The 21,768-nt window shown below is 46.1% G+C and overlaps 2 protein-coding genes across 10 annotated transcripts in view; both read right to left on the bottom strand.

Annotated features, from left to right (window-relative positions):
• Positions 1-21,768, bottom strand: part of LOC126071871 (zinc finger protein 883-like) — a 231,011-nt gene that overhangs the window by 109,960 nt on the left and 99,283 nt on the right. The gene's annotated exons all lie outside the window — the stretch shown is intronic.
• The window catches only part of LOC126071865 (zinc finger protein 345-like), a 110,382-nt gene continuing 99,492 nt past the window's right edge, over positions 10,879-21,768 (bottom strand). For 5 of the 9 annotated variants that reach the window (XM_049876234.1, XM_049876228.1, XM_049876229.1 and 2 more), the window contains exon 5: positions 18,387-21,226. In XM_049876234.1, coding sequence (XP_049732191.1) covers positions 18,901-21,226 — 2,326 coding nt within the window. In that variant the 3' untranslated portion in view covers positions 18,387-18,900. Of the gene's footprint in view, positions 21,230-21,768 lie in introns of all 9 variants that reach the window. The other 4 variants (XM_049876237.1, XM_049876236.1, XM_049876233.1 and 1 more) reach the window with 3 other exon arrangements.

The raw sequence follows: 21,768 nt of genomic DNA, 5'->3' as shown, positions 1-21,768 counted from the left end.
CCGAGGGAGCAGCTGTGGGAGGTGAAGGCGGGGAAACAGGCACAGGGTACGAGGCCTGGGTCTCAGGGAGCAGCTGTGGGAGGTGAAGGCGGGGAAACAGGCACAGGGTACAAGGCCTGGGTCTCAGGGAGCAGCTGTGGGAGGTGAAGGCGGGGAAACAGGCACAGTGTACGAGGCCTGGGTCTCAGGGAGCAGCTGCGGGAGGTGACGGCGGGGAAACAGGCACAGGGTACGAGGCCTGGGTCCCAGGGAGCAGCTGTGGGAGGTGACGGCGGGGAAACAGGCACAGGGTACGAGGCCTGGGTCTCAGGGAGCAGCTGTGGGAGGTGAAGGCGGGGAAACAGGCACAGGGTACGAGGCCTGGGTCTCAGGGAGCAGCTGTGGGAGGTGACGGCGGGGAAACAGGCACAGGGTACGAGGCCTGGGTCTCAGGGAGCAGCTGTGGGAGGTGAAGGCGGGGAAACAGGCACAGGGTACAAGGCCTGGGTCTCAGGGAGCAGCTGTGGGAGGTGACGGCGGGGAAACAGGCGCAGGGTACGAAGCCTGGGTCCGAGGGAGCAGCTGTGGGAGGTGAAGGCGGGGAAACAGGCACAGGGTACGAGGCCTGGGTCCGAGGGAGCAGCTGTGGGAGGTGACGGCGGGGAAACAGGCACAGGGTACGAGGCCTGGGTCCGAGGGAGCAGCTGTGGGAGGTGACGGCGGGGAAACAGGCACAGGGTACAAGGCCTGGGTCCGAGGGAGCAGCTGTGGGAGGTGAAGGCGGGGAAACAGGCACAGGGTACGAGGCCTGGGTCTCAGGGAGCAGCTGTGGGAGGTGACGGCGGGGAAACAGGCACAGGGTACGAGGCCTGGGTCTCAGGGAGCAGCTGTGGGAGGTGACGGCGGGGAAACAGGCACAGGGTACGAGGCCTGGGTCTCAGGGAGCAGCTGTGGGAGGTGACGGCGGGGAAACAGGCACAGGGTACAAGGCCTGGGTCTCAGGGAGCAGCTGTGGGAGGAGAAGGCGGGGAAACAGGCACAGTGTAGGAGGCCCTGGGTCCCAGGGAGCAGCTGTGGGAGGTGAAGGCAGGGAAACAGGCACAGGGTACGAGGCCTGGGTCCCAGGGAGCAGCTGTGGGAGGTGACGGCGGGGAAACAGGCACAGGGTACAAGGCCTGGGTCCGAGGGAGCAGCTGTGGGAGGTGAAGGCGGGGAAACAGGCACAGGGTACGAGGCCTGGGTCCCAGGGAGCAGCTGTGGGAGGTGAAGGCGGGGAAACAGGCACAGGGTACGAGGCCTGGGTCTCAGGGAGCAGCTGTGGGAGGTGACGGCGGGGAAACAGGCACAGGGTACGAGGCCTGGGTCCCAGGGAGCAGCTGTGGGAGGTGAAGGCGGGGAAACAGGCACAGTGTACAAGGCCTGGGTCTCAGGGAGCAGCTGTGGGAGGTGAAGGCGGGGAAACAGGCACAGGGTACGAGGCCTGGGTCTCAGGGAGCAGCTGTGGGAGGTGAAGGCGGGGAAACAGGCACAGGGTACGAGGCCTGGGTCTCAGGGAGCAGCTGTGGGAGGTGAAGGCGGGGAAACAGGCACAGGGTACAAGGCCTGGGTCTCAGGGAGCAGCTGTGGGAGGTGAAGGCGGGGAAACAGGCACAGTGTACGAGGCCTGGGTCTCAGGGAGCAGCTGCGGGAGGTGACGGCGGGGAAACAGGCACAGGGTACGAGGCCTGGGTCCCAGGGAGCAGCTGTGGGAGGTGACGGCGGGGAAACAGGCACAGGGTACGAGGCCTGGGTCTCAGGGAGCAGCTGTGGGAGGTGAAGGCGGGGAAACAGGCACAGGGTACGAGGCCTGGGTCTCAGGGAGCAGCTGTGGGAGGTGACGGCGGGGAAACAGGCACAGGGTACGAGGCCTGGGTCTCAGGGAGCAGCTGTGGGAGGTGAAGGCGGGGAAACAGGCACAGGGTACAAGGCCTGGGTCTCAGGGAGCAGCTGTGGGAGGTGACGGCGGGGAAACAGGCGCAGGGTACGAAGCCTGGGTCCGAGGGAGCAGCTGTGGGAGGTGAAGGCGGGGAAACAGGCACAGGGTACGAGGCCTGGGTCCGAGGGAGCAGCTGTGGGAGGTGACGGCGGGGAAACAGGCACAGGGTACAAGGCCTGGGTCCGAGGGAGCAGCTGTGGGAGGTGAAGGCGGGGAAACAGGCACAGGGTACGAGGCCTGGGTCTCAGGGAGCAGCTGTGGGAGGTGACGGCGGGGAAACAGGCACAGGGTACGAGGCCTGGGTCTCAGGGAGCAGCTGTGGGAGGTGACGGCGGGGAAACAGGCACAGGGTACAAGGCCTGGGTCTCAGGGAGCAGCTGTGGGAGGAGAAGGCGGGGAAACAGGCACAGTGTAGGAGGCCCTGGGTCCCAGGGAGCAGCTGTGGGAGGTGAAGGCAGGGAAACAGGCACAGGGTACGAGGCCTGGGTCCCAGGGAGCAGCTGTGGGAGGTGACGGCGGGGAAACAGGCACAGGGTACAAGGCCTGGGTCCGAGGGAGCTGCTGTGGGAGGTGAAGGCGGGGAAACAGGCACAGGGTACGAGGCCTGGGTCCCAGGGAGCAGCTGTGGGAGGTGAAGGCGGGGAAACAGGCACAGGGTACGAGGCCTGGGTCTCAGGGAGCAGCTGTGGGAGGTGACGGCGGGGAAACAGGCACAGGGTACGAGGCCTGGGTCCCAGGGAGCAGCTGTGGGAGGTGAAGGCGGGGAAACAGGCACAGTGTACAAGGCCTGGGTCTCAGGGAGCAGCTGTGGGAGGTGAAGGCGGGGAAACAGGCACAGGGTACGAGGCCTGGGTCTCAGGGAGCAGCTGTGGGAGGTGACGGCGGGGAAACAGGCACAGGGTACGAGGCTTGGGTCTCAGGGAGCAGCTGTGGGAGGTGACGGCGGGGAAACAGGCACAGGGTACGAGGCCTGGGTCCCAGGGAGCAGCTGTGGGAGGTGAAGGCGGGGAAACAGGCACAGTGTACAAGGCCTGGGTCTCAGGGAGCAGCTGTGGGAGGTGAAGGCGGGGAAACAGGCACAGGGTACGAGGCCTGGGTCTCAGGGAGCAGGTGTGGGAGGTGACGGCGGGGAAACAGGCACAGGGTACGAGGCCTGGGTCTCAGGGAGCAGCTGTGGGAGGTGACGGCGGGGAAACAGGCACAGGGTACAAGGCCTGGGTCTCAGGGAGCAGCTGTGGGAGGAGAAGGCGGGGAAACAGGCACAGTGTAGGAGGCCCTGGGTCCCAGGGAGCAGCTGTGGGAGGTGAAGGCAGGGAAACAGGCACAGGGTACGAGGCCTGGGTCCCAGGGAGCAGCTGTGGGAGGTGACGGCGGGGAAACAGGCACAGGGTACAAGGCCTGGGTCTCAGGGAGCAGCTGTGGGAGGTGACGGCGGGGAAACAGGCACAGGGTACGAGGCCTGGGTCTCAGGGAGCAGCTGTGGGAGGTGACGGCGGGGAAACAGGCACAGGGTACAAGGCCTGGGTCTCAGGGAGCAGCTGTGGGAGGAGAAGGCGGGGAAAACAGGCACAGTGTAGGAGGCCCTGGGTCCCAGGGAGCAGCTGTGGGAGGTGAAGGCAGGGAAACAGGCACAGGGTACGAGGCCTGGGTCCCAGGGAGCAGCTGTGGGAGGTGACGGCGGGGAAACAGGCACAGGGTACAAGGCCTGGGTCCGAGGGAGCAGCTGTGGGAGGTGAAGGCGGCGAAACAGGCACAGGGTACGAGGCCTGGGTCCCAGGGAGCAGCTGTGGGAGGTGAAGGCGGGGAAACAGGCACAGTGTACAAGGCCTGGGTCTCAGGGAGCAGCTGTGGGAGGTGAAGGCGGGGAAACAGGCACAGGGTACGAGGCCTGGGTCCCAGGGAGCAGCTGCGGGAGGTGAAGGCGGGGAAACAGGCACAGGGTACGAGGCCTGGGTCTCAGGGAGCAGCTGTGGGAGGTGAAGGCGGGGAAACAGGCACAGTGTACAAGGCCTGGGTCCCAGGGAGCAGCTGCGGGAGGTGAAGGCAGGGAAACAGGCACAGTGTACAAGGCCTGGGTCCCAGGGAGCAGCTGTGGGAGGTGAAGGCGGGGAAACAGGCACAGGGTACGAGGCCTGGGTCTCAGGGAGCAGCTGTGGGAGGTGAAGGCGGGGAAACAGGCACAGGGTACGAGGCCTGGGTCTCAGGGAGCAGCTGTGGGAGGTGAAGGCGGGGAAACAGGCACAGGGTACAAGGCCTGGGTCTCAGGGAGCAGCTGTGGGAGGTGAAGGCGGGGAAACAGGCACAGGGTACGAGGCCTGGGTCCCAGGGAACAGCTGTGGGAGGTGAAGGCGGGGAAACAGGCACAGTGTACAAGGCCTGGGTCTCAGGGAGCAGCTGTGGGAGGTGAAGGCGGGGAAACAGGCACAGGGTACGAGGCCTGGGTCTCAGGGAGCAGCTGTGGGAGGTGAAGGCGGGGAAACAGGCACAGGGTACGAGGCCTGGGTCTCGGAGCAGCTGTGGGAGGAGAAGGCGGGGCAAGGCCCTGGTGCGAGGGTCTTGAGGTCCAGAAGCAGGTGGCAGGGTGGGTTATTTTGAGCAGGGTGTGTGAGGAGCAGAGGCGTGACACCTGTATATACAGGGTTTAGAACTACCCGTAGTTTGAGGAAACAACGGCATCTTGGAAAACAAACCCACGGAAAAGGGAGGACTACAGAAGTTCAGCAAACTTGTCTCCAGAAGCCACGCCGGAACGAAGAGAGTTTAGTAAAACAGTGATAAGTATTGAAAGGCAAAAAACAAACCAAAGTGGATTTCCTTGTTCAGCAAAATCATGCTCTAAAAGTGAAAGAATAATATAGCTGTTTTCCAGCAACCAAATTTGATAGAATTAGTACTGTATTCCCATCTTGCAAGAAATGGTAAAGGAAGTTCTTCACAAAACAAAAGTAAAATTATATCTGTCAGAAGACTGGATAAATAAAACAAATTAAGAATATTAGTTTTGTTGTTGTTGTTACATCTGACGTACAGCGACCCTGTGCACAACAGAACGAAACATCCCACAATCCTTCTTGTGCTTGTGTCCATCCTTGCAGCCACTGTGTCGACCCATCTGTTGAGGGTCTTCCTCTTTTTTGCTGACCATTTTTTTTTTTTTTTTCTACTTTACCAGTTTGTCATACTGTGGGAGCTTGCATGTTGCTGTGATGCTGGAAGCTATACCACTGGTATTCAGGTACCAGCAGGGTCACCCATGGAGGACAGCTTTCAGCTGAGCTTCCAGACTAAGACAGACTAGGAAGAAGGATCTGGCAGTCTACTTCTGAAAAGCATTAGCCAGCGAAAACCTTATGAATAGCAGCGGAACACTGTATGATATAGTGCTGGAAGATGAGCCCACCAGCTTGGAAGGCACTCAGAAGATGACTGGGGAAGAGCTGCCTCCTCAGAGTAGAGTCGACCTTAATGACGTGGATGGAGTAAAGCCTTCGGGACCTTCATTCGCTGATGTGGCACGACTCAAAATGAGAAGAAACAGCCGCAAACGTCCATTAATAATCGAAACCTGGAATTCATTAAGTATAAATCTAGGAAAATTGGAAATCGTCCAGAATAGGATGCAACACATAAACATCAATATCCTAGGCATTAGTGAGTTGAAATGGACTGGTGTTTGCCATTTTGAATTGGACAATCACATAGTCTACTATGCTGGGAATGACAACTTGAAGAGGAATGGTGCTGCATTTATCGCAGAGAAAAACGTTTCAAGATCTATTCTGAAGTACAATACTGTCAGTGATATGAGGAACACCAGTTAATACGAGTATTATTCAAATTTACGCACCAACCACTAGGGCCAAAGATGAGGAAGTAGAAGACTTTTATCAGTTGCTATAGTCCGAAATTGATCGAACATGCCATCAAGATGTATTGATAATTACTGGTGCTTTAATGGGAAAGGTAGAAAGAAAGAAGAAGGATCAGTAGCTGGAAAATATGGCCTTGGTGATAGAAACAATGCCGGAGATCGAATGATAGATTTTGCAAGACCAACGACTTCTTCGTTGCAAATACCTTCTTTCACCAATGTAAACGGTGGCTATACACATGGACCTCGCCAGATGCAATGCACAGAAATCAAATTGACTACATCTGTGGAAAGAGACAGCGGAAAAGCTCAATATCATAAGTCAGAACAAGGCCAGGGGCCGACTGTGGAACAGACCATCAATTGCTCACATGCGAGTTCAAGCTGAAAGAGAAGAAAATCAGAGCAAGTCCACAAGAGACAAAATATGACCTTGAGTATATCCCACCTGAATTTAGACACCATCTGAAGAATAGATTTGACGCTTTGAACACTAGTGACTGAAGACCAGACGAGCTGTCGAATGCCATCAAGGACATCATCCATGAAGAAAGCAAGAGGTCACTGAAAAGACAGGAAAGAAAGAAAAGACCAAGATGGATGTCAGAGGAGACTCTGAAACTTGTTCGTGAGCATCGAGCAGCTAAAGCAAAAGGAAGAATTGATGAAGTAAAAAAACTGAAGAGAAGATTTCAAAGGGCAGCTCGAGAAGACAAAGTAAAGTATTATAATGACATGTGCAAAGAGCTGGAAATGGAAAACAAAAAGGGAAGAACACGCTTGGCATTTCTCAAGCTGAGCTGAAAGAACCAAAGAAAAAATTCAAGCCTCAAGTTGCAATAGTGAAGGATTCTATGGGGGAAAATATAAGATGATGCAGGAAGCATCAAAAGATGACGGAAGGAATACACAGAGTCATTATACCAAAAAGAATTAGTCAACGTTCAACCATTTCAAGAGGTGGCATATGATCAGGAACTGATGCTACTGAAGAAGAGGTCCAAGCTGCTCTGAAGGCACTGGTGAAAAACAAGGCTCCAGGAATTGATGGAATAAAAATTGAGATGTTTCAACAAACAGATGCAGCACTAGAGGTGCTCACTCGTCTATGCCAAGAAATATGGAAGACAGCTTCCTGGCCAACTGACTGGAAAAGATCCGTATTTATGCCTATTCCCAAGAAAGGTGATCCAACCGAATGCGGAAATTATAGAAAAATATCAATATCACATGCAAGTAAAATTTTGCTGAAGATCATTCAAAAACGGCTGCAGCAGTATATCGACAGGGAACTGCCAGAAATTCAGGCTGGTTTCAGAAGAGGACGTGGAACCAGGGATATCATTGCTGATGTCAGATGGATCCTGGGTGAAGGCAGAGAATACCAGAGGGGTGTTTACCTGTGTTTTATTGACTATGCAAAGGCATTCGACTGTGTGGATCATAACAAATTATAGATAACATTGCGAAGAATGGGAATTCCAGAACACTTAATTGTGCTCAGGAGGAACCTTTACCTAGATCAAGAGGCAGTTGTTCGGACAGAACAAGGGGATACTGATTGGTTTAAAATCAGGAAAGGTGTGTGTCAGGGTTATATTCTTTCACCATACCTATTCAATCTGTATGCTGTGCAAATAAACGAAGAGCTGGACCAAATGAAGAAGAATGGGGCATCAGGACTCGGAAGACTCATTAACACCTGTGTTATGCAGATGACACAACCTTCCTTGCTGAAAGTGATGAGGACTTGAAGCACTTACTGATGAAGATCAAAGACCACAGCCTTCAGTACGGATTACACCTCAACATAAAGAAAACAAAAATCCTCACAACTGGACCAATGAGCAACAATATGATAAATGGAGAAAAGACTGAAGTTGTCAAGGATTTCATTTCCCTTGGATCCACAATCAACACCCATGGAAGCAGCAGTCGAGAAATCAAAAGATGCGTTGCATTGGGTAAATCTGCTACAAAGGACCTCTTTAAAGTGTGGGAGAGCAAAGATGTCACCTTGAAGACTAAGGTGCGCCTGACCTAAGACATGGTATTTTCAATCGCACCATATGCATGGGAAAGCTGGTCAATGAATAAGGAAGACTGAATAATTGACGCCTTTGAATTGTGGTGATGGTGAAGAATATTGAATATACCATGGACTGCCAAAAGAGCGAACAAATCTGTCTTAGAAGAAGTACAACCAGAGTGCTCCCTAGAAGCAAGGATGGAGAGACTGCGTCTTACATACTTGGAACATGTTGTCAGGAGGGATCAGTCCTTGGAGAAGGACATCACGCTTGGCAGAGTACAGGGTCAGTGGAAAAGAGGAAGACCCTCAATGAGGTGGATTGACACAGTGACTGCAACAATGAGCTCAAGCGTAACAACCATCGTAAGGATGGCTAAGGACCGGGCAGTGTTTCGTTCTGTTGTGCACAGGGTCGCTATGAGTTGGAACTGACTGGACGGCACCTAACAAGTGTTTTAGTATAGCTGTACAAGCTGTAATTAATCTCTAGTCTTTGAAACGGAATTACTTGCTCTGGAATCTGTCTCATAATTGTTCCTTTGAAGAAAAAAAAGGTAATCAATTTTTTGTTGTTGATTAAACTATGCTCCTCTCCCAGGGGGCAAAACACACGAGGTAACTGAACAAAACTGAGATCCATCTTGTGACCGAAACCAGGATGCCATGAAAAGACTTGCAAGACTTCAATAATAGGTCACTTGATCATTATGTTGGCCTCAAAGAATCAACATTCCTTGAAATCTCTAAACCCTGACCTTCTCCCTATAAAAACCTCCAGTTAGCCCTTTAGAGTTAAGACAGAATTTAGGAGGAACTTAACTCCTCTATCTCTTGGACACCGGTATTCAATAAAGCCCTCTTGCTGCTTACCTCCTGCTGCCTCAGTGTTGGCTTTGGGGCAGGCAGCTCGAATCCGCGATTTGCGGTAACACCATCTTCTCAAATAGATATTTCCGAGAACCAACACAAAAAAGACACTCATGGTATTATCTAGCTTCAGTATTGTTATAAGGCACTGGTTCAAGAGAACAGACTGAACGTCCAGAGTTTAGCGCACGTGGTTCTAATTCACTGCCTACATGAATGGTAGTGGACTGATGAGGTCGATTGGCTAGATTAGTATCACTGCTGCCAACCTGGATCAACACAGTGGCACAACCCTATGTCCACTGCATAGCTCAACGACATTAATTCTTCGGTCTTCCTTATTCATTGTCCAGCTTTCAGAGTCTTACGAGAAGATTGAAAATATCATGACTTGGATAGGCACATCTTAATCCTCAAAGTGACAGGTTTGCTTTTTTACACTTTAAAGAGTTCTTTAGCAGCAGATTTACACAATGCAATACATTGTTTGATTACACGACTACTGCTTCTATGGGCGTTGACTGTAAATCCAAATAAAATCTTTCACAACTTCAATCTTTTCCCTGTTAATCATGATGTTGCTTATAGGTACAGTTGTGAGGATATCTTATGTTGAAGTGTAATCCATACTGCAGGCTGCAGTCTTTGATCTTCATCAGTAAATGGTTCAAGTCATCTTTGCTTTCAGCAAGCAGGGATCTGTCTTCTGCATTTATCTGATTGATATAATCCTGATGATGCATTCTGCTTCATATACTCCATTTTCTAGGGTTTGCTCAGTGTATAGATTGGATTGGTATGGTGAAAAGATATAACCTTGATACACAACTTTCCTGATTTTAAACCATGCAGTATCCCTTTATTCTGTTTGAACAACTGACTTTTGGTCTATGTACAGGATCAGCATGAACACAATTAAGTGCTCTGGAATTCCCACTCTTTGCAATGGTAACTATAATTTGGTATGATTCACATAGTTGAATGCCTTTGCACCATCAATAAATCACAGATAAACTTTTTTTAGTATTCTTTGCTTTCATCCAAGGTCCATCTAATGTCAGCAATTATGTCTCTCATTCCACATCCCCTTCTGAATCTGGATTCAATTTCTCGCAGTTTCCTGCAGATGTACTGCTGAAATTGTTTTTGAATTATCTTCAGCAAATTTCTACTCGTGCATGATATCAATGATATTGTTTGATAACTTTCGCTTTCCGTTGGATCACCTTTTTTAAAACTTTTTATTGTGCTTTAGGTCAAAGTTTACAAATCAAGTCGGACTCTCATACAAAAATTTATGAACACCTTGCTATATACTCCTAATTGCTCTCCCCTTAATGAGACAAGACACTCCTTCCCTCCACTCTCTCCTTTCGTGTCCATTTGCCCAGCTTCTGACTCTCTCCCCTCTCATCTCCCCTTCAGAGAGTAGATGCCAACATACTCTCATGTGTCTACTTGATCCAAGAAGCTCATTCTTCACCAGTATCATTGTCTATCCCATAGTCCAGTCCAATCCCTGTCCGAAAAGTTAGCGTTGGGTAACTGGTCTGGGGACCATGACCTCTGGGGTCACTTTAGTCTCGGTCATTAAGTCTGGTCTTTTTATGAGAATTTGGGGTCTGCACCCCACTGCTCTCATGCTCCCTCAGGGGTTCTCTGTTATCTTCCCTGTCAGGGCAGTCATTGGTTGTAGCTGGGCACCATCTAGTTCCTCTGGTCACAGGCTAGTGTAGTCTCTGCTTTATATGGCCCTTTCTGCCTCTTGGGCTCATAATTTCCTTGTGTCTTTCATTCTCATTCACTCCCCGTGGGTTGAGACCAATTGATGCATCTTAGATGGCCACTCACTACTGTTTAAGACCCCAGACGCCACTCTCCAAAGTGGGACGCAGAGTGTTTTCTTACTAGAGCTTATTATGTCAATTGACTTAGATGGCCCCTGAAACCATAGTCCCCAAACCACCACCCCTTCTATGCTGGCCTTTGAAGTGTTCAGTTTATTCAGGAAACTTCTTTGCTTTTGGTGTAGTTCAGTTGTGCTGGCCTCTCCTGTATTGTTTGTCTTTCTCTTCACCTAAAATAATTCTTATCTACTAATCGGTGAAAACCCTTCTCCGTCCCTCCCTCCCTCCCCTTCTCGTAACCATAAAAGAATATTCTCTTCTCTGTTTAAACTATCTTTTGAGTTCTTATAATAGTGGTCTTATACATTTGTCCCTTTGCAGCTGACTAATTTCACCCAGCATAATGCCTTCCACATTCCTCCACGTTATGAAACGTTTCACGGATTCATCATTGTTCTTTATTGATGTGTAATATTCCACTGTGTGAATATACCATAATTTATTTTTCTATTCATCCCTTGATGGCCACCTTGGTTGCTTCCATCTTTTTGTTATTGTAAACAGTGCTGCAATAAACATGGGTGTGCATATATCTGTTCATGTAAAGGCTCTTATTTCTCTAGGATATATTCCGAGGAGTGGGGTTGTAGGATCGTACAGCAGTTCTATTCCTAGTTTTTTAAGGAAGCATCAAATCTATTTCCAAAGTGAGTGTACCATTTTACATTTCCACCAGGTGCTCCTTGAAAACTCAATGGGGCAGTCCTACTCTGTCCTATAGGGTTGCTATGAGTCGGAATCGACTCAACGGCAGGGGGTTTGGTTTTTCCTTTTGGTTTAATGGCTAACGATCGTGAGCATTTCCTCATGTATCTGCTATCTGAATGCCTTCTTTAGTGAAGTGTTTGTTCATATCCTTAGCCGTTTTTTCAATTGGGTTATTTGTCTTTTTGTAGTTGAGTTTTTGCAGTACCATGTAGATTTTAGAGATCAGATGCTGACGGGAAACATCATAGCTAAAAACTTTTTCCCAGTCTGTTGGTAATCTTTCCACTCTTTTGGTGAAGTCTTTGGATAAGCATAGGTGTTTGATTTTTAGGAGCTGCCAGTTATCTGGTTTCTCTTCTGCATTGGTAGTAACGTTTTCTATACTGTTTATGCCATGTATTGGGGCTCCTAGCGTTGTCCCTCTTTTTTCTTCCACGATCTTTATTGTTCTGGATTTTATATTTAGGTCTTTGATCCATTTTGAGATAGATTTTGTTAGTTATGGGTCATTTTTTTTGCAGATGGCCACCCAGTTATGCCAGCACCATCTGTTAAAAAGATTGGCTTTTCCCTATTTAACTGACTTTGGGCCTTTGTCAAATATCAGCTGCTCATATGCGGATGGGTTTATGTCTGGATTCTCAATTTGTTCCATTGTTCTATGTATCTATATACCTATGGTCTATGTTGTTCCAGTACCAGGCTGTTTTGACTCTTATGTGGTATAAGAGATTCTAAAACCAGGTAGTGTGAGGGCTCCGACTTTGTTCTTCTTTTGCAGTAATGCTTTACTTATCTGGGGCCTCTTTCCCTTCCATATGAAGTTGGTGATTTGTTTCTCCATCTCATTTAAAAAAACGGAATTTGGATCAGAATTGCATTGTATCTATAGGTTGTTTTTGGTAGAATAGACATTTTTACAATGTTAAGTCTTCCTATCCGTGAGCAAGGTGTGTTTCCACTTACATAGGTCTATTTTGGTTTCTTGCAGTGGATCTTCTTTCTTTCAATGGGCATAAATATGGATCTCGTCCAGTCGGTCGGCCAGGTAGCTGTCTTCCAAATTTCTTGCATAGACAAGCAGACACTTCTAGAATAGCATTTGTTTTTTGAAACATCTCAAATAGTATTCCATCAATTCATGAAGCATTGTTTTTCGCCAAGGCCAGTGCAGCTTGGAATTCTTTCAATAGTATCAGCTCTTGATCACATGCTACCTCCTGAAATGACTGAACGTCAACCAATTTTTTCTTGGTGACTGTGTATTCCTTCCATCTTTTTTGATGCTTCCTTTGTCATTCAATATTTTGCCCACAGAACCCTTCAACATTTCAACTTGAAGCTTGAAGTTTTTAATTTCTTTCAGCTTACGCATGTTCTTCTCTCTCTTTTTTTTTTAACCCCAGGTCTTTGCAGATTTCATTACAATCCAATCATTTACCGCAAAATGTGCATTGGGGCAACTTTCCACCAAACAAACGTCTGTGGTTCCACGAGGTTTTTCATGAGGAAAGCAGCTTTTTTTATTATTTCCCCCTAACAGTTTAGGACTCCAAACCTGAATGAGCATCAGGGCTCCAAAGCACATCACAATGACTGCAGCAATGCCTCCTCCTCCTTTCATTCACCCACCTAGGAGCTGTGCAGCCTTTCATTCCCAGTGCACGGTAGTGCCTGCAGTGACTGACTCTTCCCATCCTCTTGAAGGTGCTGGCAGGGACAAGGACAACTTCAGGCACTCATGGGGAACCCAGCTGTGCATGGCAGCGATGGCATCAGCTGTACATAATTGGAAAGCAGCCACACCAACAAGGTGGCAGCATTCAGTGCCACTACTGCCAGTCATGCTCCCAGGCCCACACGTCTCCCTGCAGGCACCTTTCCATGTCCCTTCTACACTCCATCACGCAGAAAGTGCAAATCCAGCTGCTGGCAAAGCCCCAACTGGGCGCAGCTCCACACCCGTAAATGCTAGACTCCAGTATCTCAGGCTTTGTCTGGTGGCCTCCCATAAGGTTTTGATGTAATTTTATGAGCACTTAATCACAGATTGTATGGAGACTGTTTATTATATACGTTGTTCACACAGCATGTCCAAAATGCATAACATTCTATTTCACAGGTCTTTTTGTGGACAATAAATGACTCATATCAGTACTTTACTTTGTCTTGTCAAGTCACCCTTTGAAATCTTGAGTTCAGCTCTTTTACCTCATCATTTCTTCCATTTGCTTTAGCTATAATCTACCTTCAAGAGTGCAGTGTGATCGATAAATTTTCTGTCACCTTTCGAATCATGGAGATATAGTAGCATAGTGGCTAAGAGCTTACTCCTGATCTAAAAGCAGCTCAAATCCACCAGTCACTCCTTGGCAGTTCTATGCTGCTCTATTGGTTCACTTTGAGTCAAAATCAACTTGATGGCAATGGGTTTCACTTTTGTTTTCTAGCAATGGTCTTCTAACTCCCACTCAAGTGATTAGGTGGGACTGTGTGATAAGGCAACTGGCCCACCAAATGGACTGCTCAGTTTTGTCATCCTGCTAGGTCTGAAATGAGCCACCCCAGAGGTGGGAAGGACAGAAAAGCCCACCACTACCAAGGAAGGAGACCCACAGGACAGGCCTTCAGAAGATGGCTCAGTGGGCTTCCCAGCCCACAGAGAGGGTATGCTGAATGCCTTTGGGAAGAGGCTGAGGGCAAGGAAGAGGCATGCCAGTGAGCTTGGCTGGGAAGATGGTGTCCCAATGGAAGAACTGTATCCTTGAGTGTTCCTAAGCCTGAGTTGCAAAATGTTACTACCTTAATAAACCAAACCAAACCCGCTGCCATTGAGTCAATTCCAACTCATACAGACCCTATAAGACAGAGTAGAACTGCCTCACAGAGTTTCCAAGGAGTGCCTGGTGGATTTGAACTGCCAGAGCTTTTGGTTAGCAGCCATGGCTCTTAACTACTATGTCACCAGGGTTTCCTAATACATTCCCATAATTAAGAGTATGGTCTGCGAGTTCTGTGTGGCCATTGAAAACAAATTATCAAACCTATCAGAGTAGAGGGTGCCATGGGAGGGAGAGGTGGTGTAAGAATTGGTAAAGATGGTGGAGGGGGGTGACACATGTCTGAGCTCCACCTCACAGGAACCAGCCTCAGGCTTTTGATCTTGATTCTTTCCCTCCTGAAATTAGAGGGGGTGAGAAATTCCCATCATACCATTTTTACAAAGAGCTTGTTTCACGGTCTCTTCTGATGTCCATTTTGGTCCTTTCTTTCCGTTTTTTTTTTCTTTTGTGGCTTTTTGCTTTCTTCACGAACGATGTTCTTGATGTCATCCCACAACTTCTCTTGTCTTTGGTCATTAGCGTTTAATCATTAGTGTTTAAAGCATCAAATGTATTTTTGAGATGGTTTCCAAATTCAGGTGGGATAAACCCAACACAGTATTTTGGCTCTCACAGGTTTCTTTTCCCCACGTGTCAGTTTGTAGCTCTGTGGTGGCTTGCATGTTGCTGTGATACCAAAAGCTATGTCATTTCAAATACCAGCAGGGTCACCCAATGTGGACAGGTTTCAGTGGACCTTCTAGACTAAGACAAGCAGGAAATGGCAGCCTAATTCTGAAACAAATTGCCAGTGAAATCCTCACGAATAACAGCCAAACATTGACTGGTATAATGCTGGAACATGGATCCCTCAGGTTGGAAGGCACTCAAAATATGACCATGGAAGTTTATTCCTTGAAGTAGAGTTGACCTTAATGACATGGATGTTGTCAAGTTTTCATGAACCTTCATTTGCCTAAGTGGCACAACACAAAATGAGAAAACACAGCTGCAAACATCTGTTAATAATTAGAACTTGGAATTTATCAAGTGTGAATCTACAAAAAATGGAAGTCTTGAAAAATGAAATAGATTGCATAAACACTGATATCCTACGCACTCTAGAGCTGAAATGGACTAGTATTGGCCATTTTGAATCAGACACTCATATGATCTACTATGCTGGGAATGACAACCTGAAGAGGAATGGCACCACATTCATTGTCAAAAAAAGCATTTCAAGATCCTGAAGTACAACACTGTCAGTGATAGGATAATATGCATACACCTACAAGGAAGGCCAATTAACGCAACTATTACTCAAACTTACACACCAATCACTAAGGCCAAAGATGAGGGAACTGAAGAAGTATGAAGTAGGAAAATTGGAAGCTGTAAAAAACCAAATGGACCACTTAAATATTGATATTCTAGGCATTAGTTAGCTGAAATAGACTGGTATTGGCCATTTTGAATCAGACAATCGTATGGTCTATCCTGAAATACAATACTGTCAGTTACAGGATAATATCCATACACCTGTAAGGAAGACCAGATAACACGACTATGATTCAAATCTACATAACAAACACTAAAGACAAAGATGAGGAAATTGAAGATTTTTACCAAATTGCAGACTGAAATTGACCAAACATGCAATCAAAATGTATTCATTATTATTTTTTTCCAAAAACAAACAGCAACTATACATGTGGACTGAAGAGAAAACACAGGAATCGAATTGACTACATCTGTGGAAAAAGATGATGGAGAAGCTCGATATTAACAATCAGAACAAGACCAGGGACAAACAGAACAGAGTATGAACTGCTCATGTGCAAGTACAAGTTTAAGCTGAAGAAAATAAGACCAAATACAGGACAGCCAAGGTACATCTTTGAGTATACGCCACCTGAAACTAGAGACAATCTCAAGAACAGATTTGATGCGCTGAACAGTAATGACTGAAGACCCAACAAGTTGGGCTATACGAAGTAGAGAGGGGCATTAGGATTGGAAGACTCAACAACAGAATGGCTCCGGCAATAGGCTGAAGCATATAACCACCATGAGGGTAGCACAGTACCAGTTTGTCGTTCTGTTGTACATCAGGTCACTATGAGTTGGAACTGACTGAAGAGCACCAAACATGTCTTGCCAGAAATATTAAAGGGAGCTCTTCATAGATAAGGAAAATTATATTGGTCAGAAGCTTGGATGTATAAAAACAGGACCGGGCAATGTTTCATTCTGTTGTACACGGGGTCATGATAAACCAGAACCAACTTCGCTGCACCTAAAAACATGTTTTGTGTCAGGAGTCAAGCAGAGGATTTTGCAGCCACAGCATTCTGACAGTGCAAAGTTCCTCTAGCTTTCAATTTGGGTAGTAGTGGCAAAGTCTGAGCTCCATACACTTGGGCCTGAGGACTGATCCAGGCGCTACATCCCACACACTGTACTCACAAATGTGGAGATGCCTGTGAGTTGCCAACCCGTATCCCTCCAGTGACGCCAGAGGGAAAAAGGTGTGTGGTATATTTTTCTAGAAAACAGCGTATCCAAACGCGAGCAACAACTAGAATTATACACTGTTGGTGCAACATAAATGGTACACCTCCTTTGAGAAACAGGCTGGAAGCTTTTATATAGTTATGCACCTACCAAGTCACAGCAACCACACTCATAGGGATATAGGTGAGAAAAATGAAACATTTTGTTCCTTTAAAACCCTGTGCATAAATGTTTCTAGCAGTTTTATTTAAAGACAAAAAACTCAAATATTCTTAACCTGACGAATACACAAACTGTGGTGTGTCTATATGACATACTACACAGCAATAAAAAGAACTATCAGTACATTCACCTGATGAAACTCAAGTTCTTTACAGCAAATGACAAAAGCCAAAATTTAAAAACTATAGACAGCATGACGTGTATGGACAGGTTGTCAGGGATTCATGACTAAAGTGGCTGCACTAGGGAATTTCTTGGAGGAATATGAAAGTTGTGTATTTTCATTGTGGTACTGGTTATAGGACTTGTCAAAATTTATACTACCATACATTCCATATGCAAATTCATATCCTTAAAAAATTGTAAATGTAATAAAAAATGACTACAGAAAAAGTTTAAAGCTAGGAAAAAGCAAACTGTAATCACTGAGTCTCGCCTTTGGTACAGGTCTTTACAGGATAATTTGTATATATACATTCTTCTAATAAAACTTCCACCATTATGTACACACTACTTTATACCCTGCCTATCCAATGGCACTGGGTTTAGTTTGTTTTTATTTTATCCTTGAGAGTAAGCTATGACTGCTTCTCCTCCTATCAACAGAATTTTTCTAAGAAACTCATTCATTGGCAGTACAATATGGTGACATGTAGCCAGGCATTTATATAAAAACTCCCTTTCAGCTAGATACTAACACCATTTCCTAGTAACTATTTCCACAATCCAGCACAATTATCAAGGTACATCACTATGGTGCCCAAAGGTTTGCATAGGATGATTTTGACATGGGAGTTGCTGGGTCAATGGGGTACCTAATTTGGAAGGTTTTGGTACCCAGAGCCACCATTTCCCAAGCCCCTTACATAAGAAGTCATGAAAGATACCAGTTCACCGTGGGGCCAAGGAACTTTGTATAAACCTCTAGGCCCTGTAGAAGATGTGCACCATACGTGTTGTAAGACTTACCATTACAGCCCAGTCCAACAACTGCAGCCTCAACTGTGACCTAGTGCGTTCTTTTTGAACCACAAATGTACCAAAAGTAGGACTGTTTCAAAATACAGGTTCTGTGCCTGTGCTTGACAGGAGTTCCACTGTGTCTACATCAGGTTGTAGGTCTGTGTGCACTCACCATCTCCTATGTACCCCCAGAGTGAGACTTTCCTCGACATAAATCCAAGTTCTCACAGTGCCATTTGAGAAGGACATTTTTGTTTAATGGTGGAATGTAAGTTAAAATTTTCTGTGCAATTTTCTCATTACTACGCTGTGAAACATTATAGTTATGCAGGATAAGAAAACCAACAAAAAATTTTCGGTAAAACACTACAGACACTGAGAAATACAGATTCTTTCAGAAAACACTGGATGCACACAAAGAAGGCTAAAAGGAAAATATCCAAAATAACAAGAGTGGTGGAATTCTGATTTTTGCTTTCATATAATTATCTGTTAAAATTAAATTTTCTACAATGAGAATAGGCTGCTTTATAACGTGACAGAAAATTAGTAAAAACCTTAAAAACAGTTTGAAAAAAAGCACAAAGTTTAAAACACCGTTTGTAGTTGAGACTTGATATCAACTTTTATGTGACAGAACCAACATAACATTTTGATACTTATCCAAAGTCATGTGCTACAACTGAACAAGTAACTCGCTTATATTTGCAGTCTCTCCAGTGTGTGTGGTATCAGAAATGTATGGGGAAATGACAGACGTGGACGACTTCCCTTTTCTTTTTCATAGGGTGTCTCATACATGTAACAAAGATACTATTCCCCTTCCGTGTACCTACTCAAATGTTTTCAAATAGCAAAGAGAAAACTTAAGATGTTCCCGCATTCTTCATACATATTAAGCCTTTTATGACTTCTTAGACGGTTCATCACGTATGTAAACTAATAAAAAGCTTTCCCACATTCCTTGCGAATACTAAAAATCTTTCCACTGTGAGGTCTTATGTTTAAAGAGGCTTGGGGAATCACAAAGAATTCCCACATCACTTACCATTATGAGGCCTCCCTCCACTGTGAGCTCTTATGTGTCTGATCAGGTTTGAGTACCGACTAAATGATCTCCCACATTCCTTACATTCATAAGGCCACTCACCTTTGTGAGTTCTTGTATGCCTGACCAGGTGTGCAGATTGTGTAAAGGCCTTCCCACATTCCTTGCATTTGTAAGGTTTCTCTCCAGTGTGAATTCTTACATGTGTAGTGAAGTGTGAAGACCACCTAAATGCTTTCCCACATTCCTTACATTTATAAGGCCCCTCTCCACTATGCGTGCTTATGTGAGTAGTGAGGCGTGAGGCACGAATAAAGGCTTTCCCACATTTCTTACATTCGTAAGGCCTCTCTACAGTATGAGTTCTTACATGGTTGATCAGGTTTGAGGCTCGCCTAAAGGCTTTCCCACATTCCTTACATTTGTAAGGCCTCTCTCTGGTATGAGTTCTTATATGTGTAGTTAGATGTGAGGACCACCTAAATGCTTTCCCACATTCCTTACATTTATATGAACCCTCTCTACTATGAGTGCTTATATGAGTAGTGAGCTGTGAGGCACCAATAAAGGCTTTCCCACATTCCTTACATTCATAAGGCCGCTCTCCACTGTGTATTCTTGTATGAATAGTGAGGTGTGAGGACAACCTAAATGATTTCCCACACTGATTACATTCAAAAGGCCTCTCACCACTGTGAGTTCTCATATGGTTGATCAGGTTTGAGGTTTGCCTAAAGGCTTTCCCACATTCCTTACATTCGTAAGGCCTCTCTCCAGTGTGAGTTCTCATATGGTTAGTCATGGTTGAGGCTTGCCTAAAAGCTTTCCCACATTCCTTACATTTGTAAGGCCTCTCTCCAGTGTGAATTCTTAAATGTGTAGTGAAGTGTGAAGACCACCTGAATTCTTTCCCACATTCTGTACATTTATAAGGCCTCTCTTCACTGTGAGTTCTTCTATGAATAGTAAGGTGTGAAGAACGCATAAAAGCTTTCCCACATTCCTTACATTCATAAGGCCTCTCAACATTGTGAGTTCTTACATGGTTGATCAGGTTAGAAGCTCGCCTAAAAGCTTTTCCACATTCCTTACATTTGTAAGGTCGCTCTCTAGTGTGAGTTCTAATGTGTGTAGTTAGGTGTGAAAACCACCTAAATGCTTTCCCACATTCCTTGCATTTATAAGGCCCCTCTCCACTGTGAGTGCTTAAATGAGTAGTGAGCTGTGAGGCACCAATAAAGGCTTTCCCACATTCCTTACATTCATAAGGCCTCTCTCCACTGTGAGTTCTTACATGCGTAGTGAGCTGTGAGGACGATCGAAATGATTTCCCACATTCATTACATTCATAAGGCCTCTCTCCAGTGTGAGTTCTTACATGGCTGATCAGGTTTGAGGCTTGTCTAAAGGCTTTCCCACATTCCTTACATTCATAAGGCCTCTCTCCAGTGTGAGTTCTCATATGGTTGATGAGGGTCGAGGCTTGCCTAAAGGCTTTCCCACATTCCTTACATTCATAAGGCCTCTCTCCGGTATGAATTCTTACATGTGTAGTAAGGTGTGAGAACCACCTAAATTCTTTCCCACATTCCTTACATTTATATGGCCTCTCTCCACTGTGAGTTTTTCTATGAATAGTAAGGTGTGAAGACCACCTAAATGCTTTCCCACATTCCTTACATTTATAAGGGCTCTCTCCACTGTGAGTTCTTATATGGCTACTCAGCTTTGAGGAGGTACTACATCTTTTTCCACATTCCTTACATTCATAACACCTCATTCCACTGTGAATACCTATGTGTTTACTGAGGGAAGAGGGAAAACTAAAGGTATTCCCATATTCCTTACCATAATAAGGTTGCGTTCCACATTTAATTTGTTTGTATTCAATGAAGGCTGAGAAATGACCAAAGGCATTCCCAAATTCCTTACATTCATAAGGCCTCTCTCTACCATGACTTCGTATATGTGTAATGAGGGATGAGGAACAACTACAGGTGATGCCACATTCCTTACATTTATCAATTTTCTGTTCAATAAGAGTCTTCACATGAGTGCTTAGGTAAAATGAACAACTGCAGGCTACTCCACACTCCTTACACTCACAGGTACTGCAACCAGTGTGAGATCTGAAGTGATGCTTAAATGAAGAATGACTCAAGAAAGCTTTTCCCCACTCAAGGCATTCAGAAGGATTTTCTCTAGCAGGAGTTCTTTTGAGGCTGGTAAGATATGGAATCATGTTGAAAGGTTTTCCACACTGATTACCTTCCTTCCTTTCCTCTTCTTTCCCTTCTTGGGTGCTTTCATCTGTATACGTTCTGTCAAAAATAGGTAGCAAGCTGTCAGAATTCAGTTTATCATCATTTCATATATAAACCAAAAACGAAACCTGTTTCCGTTGAGTCAATTCCGACTCGTAAAGACCATACAGGATAGAGCAGAACTGCCCCATAGCATTTCCAAGGAATAGCTGTTGGATTTGAACTGCTGACCTTCTGGTTAGCAGCCGAGCTGTTTACCACCATGCTACTAGGGCTCCATTTCATATACAGTACACAGTACATATGCATGTTTACTGCCTTGATTTCTCTCAAGCTGAATAGGCTGAATCATCTCAAAGAGATCAATTCCACCACTGTCGCAGTGTTTCTAAATGATGGGGCTTTCTGATAAATGTGTACATGTGAAATTATGTTTCAAACTCTCAATTTGTCATTCGTATTTATGACAATATACTGTTGTGAAGATTATGTGAAAACATAATTTTAGAGCTAGACTCATATACAAACACACACACGCATAAATGTACAGATATCTTGAGACTCACTCCTGGGTACTGATCACAATCATGAGAAAG

The sequence above is a fragment of the Elephas maximus genome, chromosome 3, assembly GCF_024166365.1.
Source record: "Elephas maximus indicus isolate mEleMax1 chromosome 3, mEleMax1 primary haplotype, whole genome shotgun sequence".
In the NCBI taxonomy this organism is placed as follows: Eukaryota; Metazoa; Chordata; class Mammalia; order Proboscidea; family Elephantidae; genus Elephas; species Elephas maximus.
Note: the sequence above shows the minus strand (reverse complement) of the source record. Positions and strands in the feature narration are given on the sequence as shown.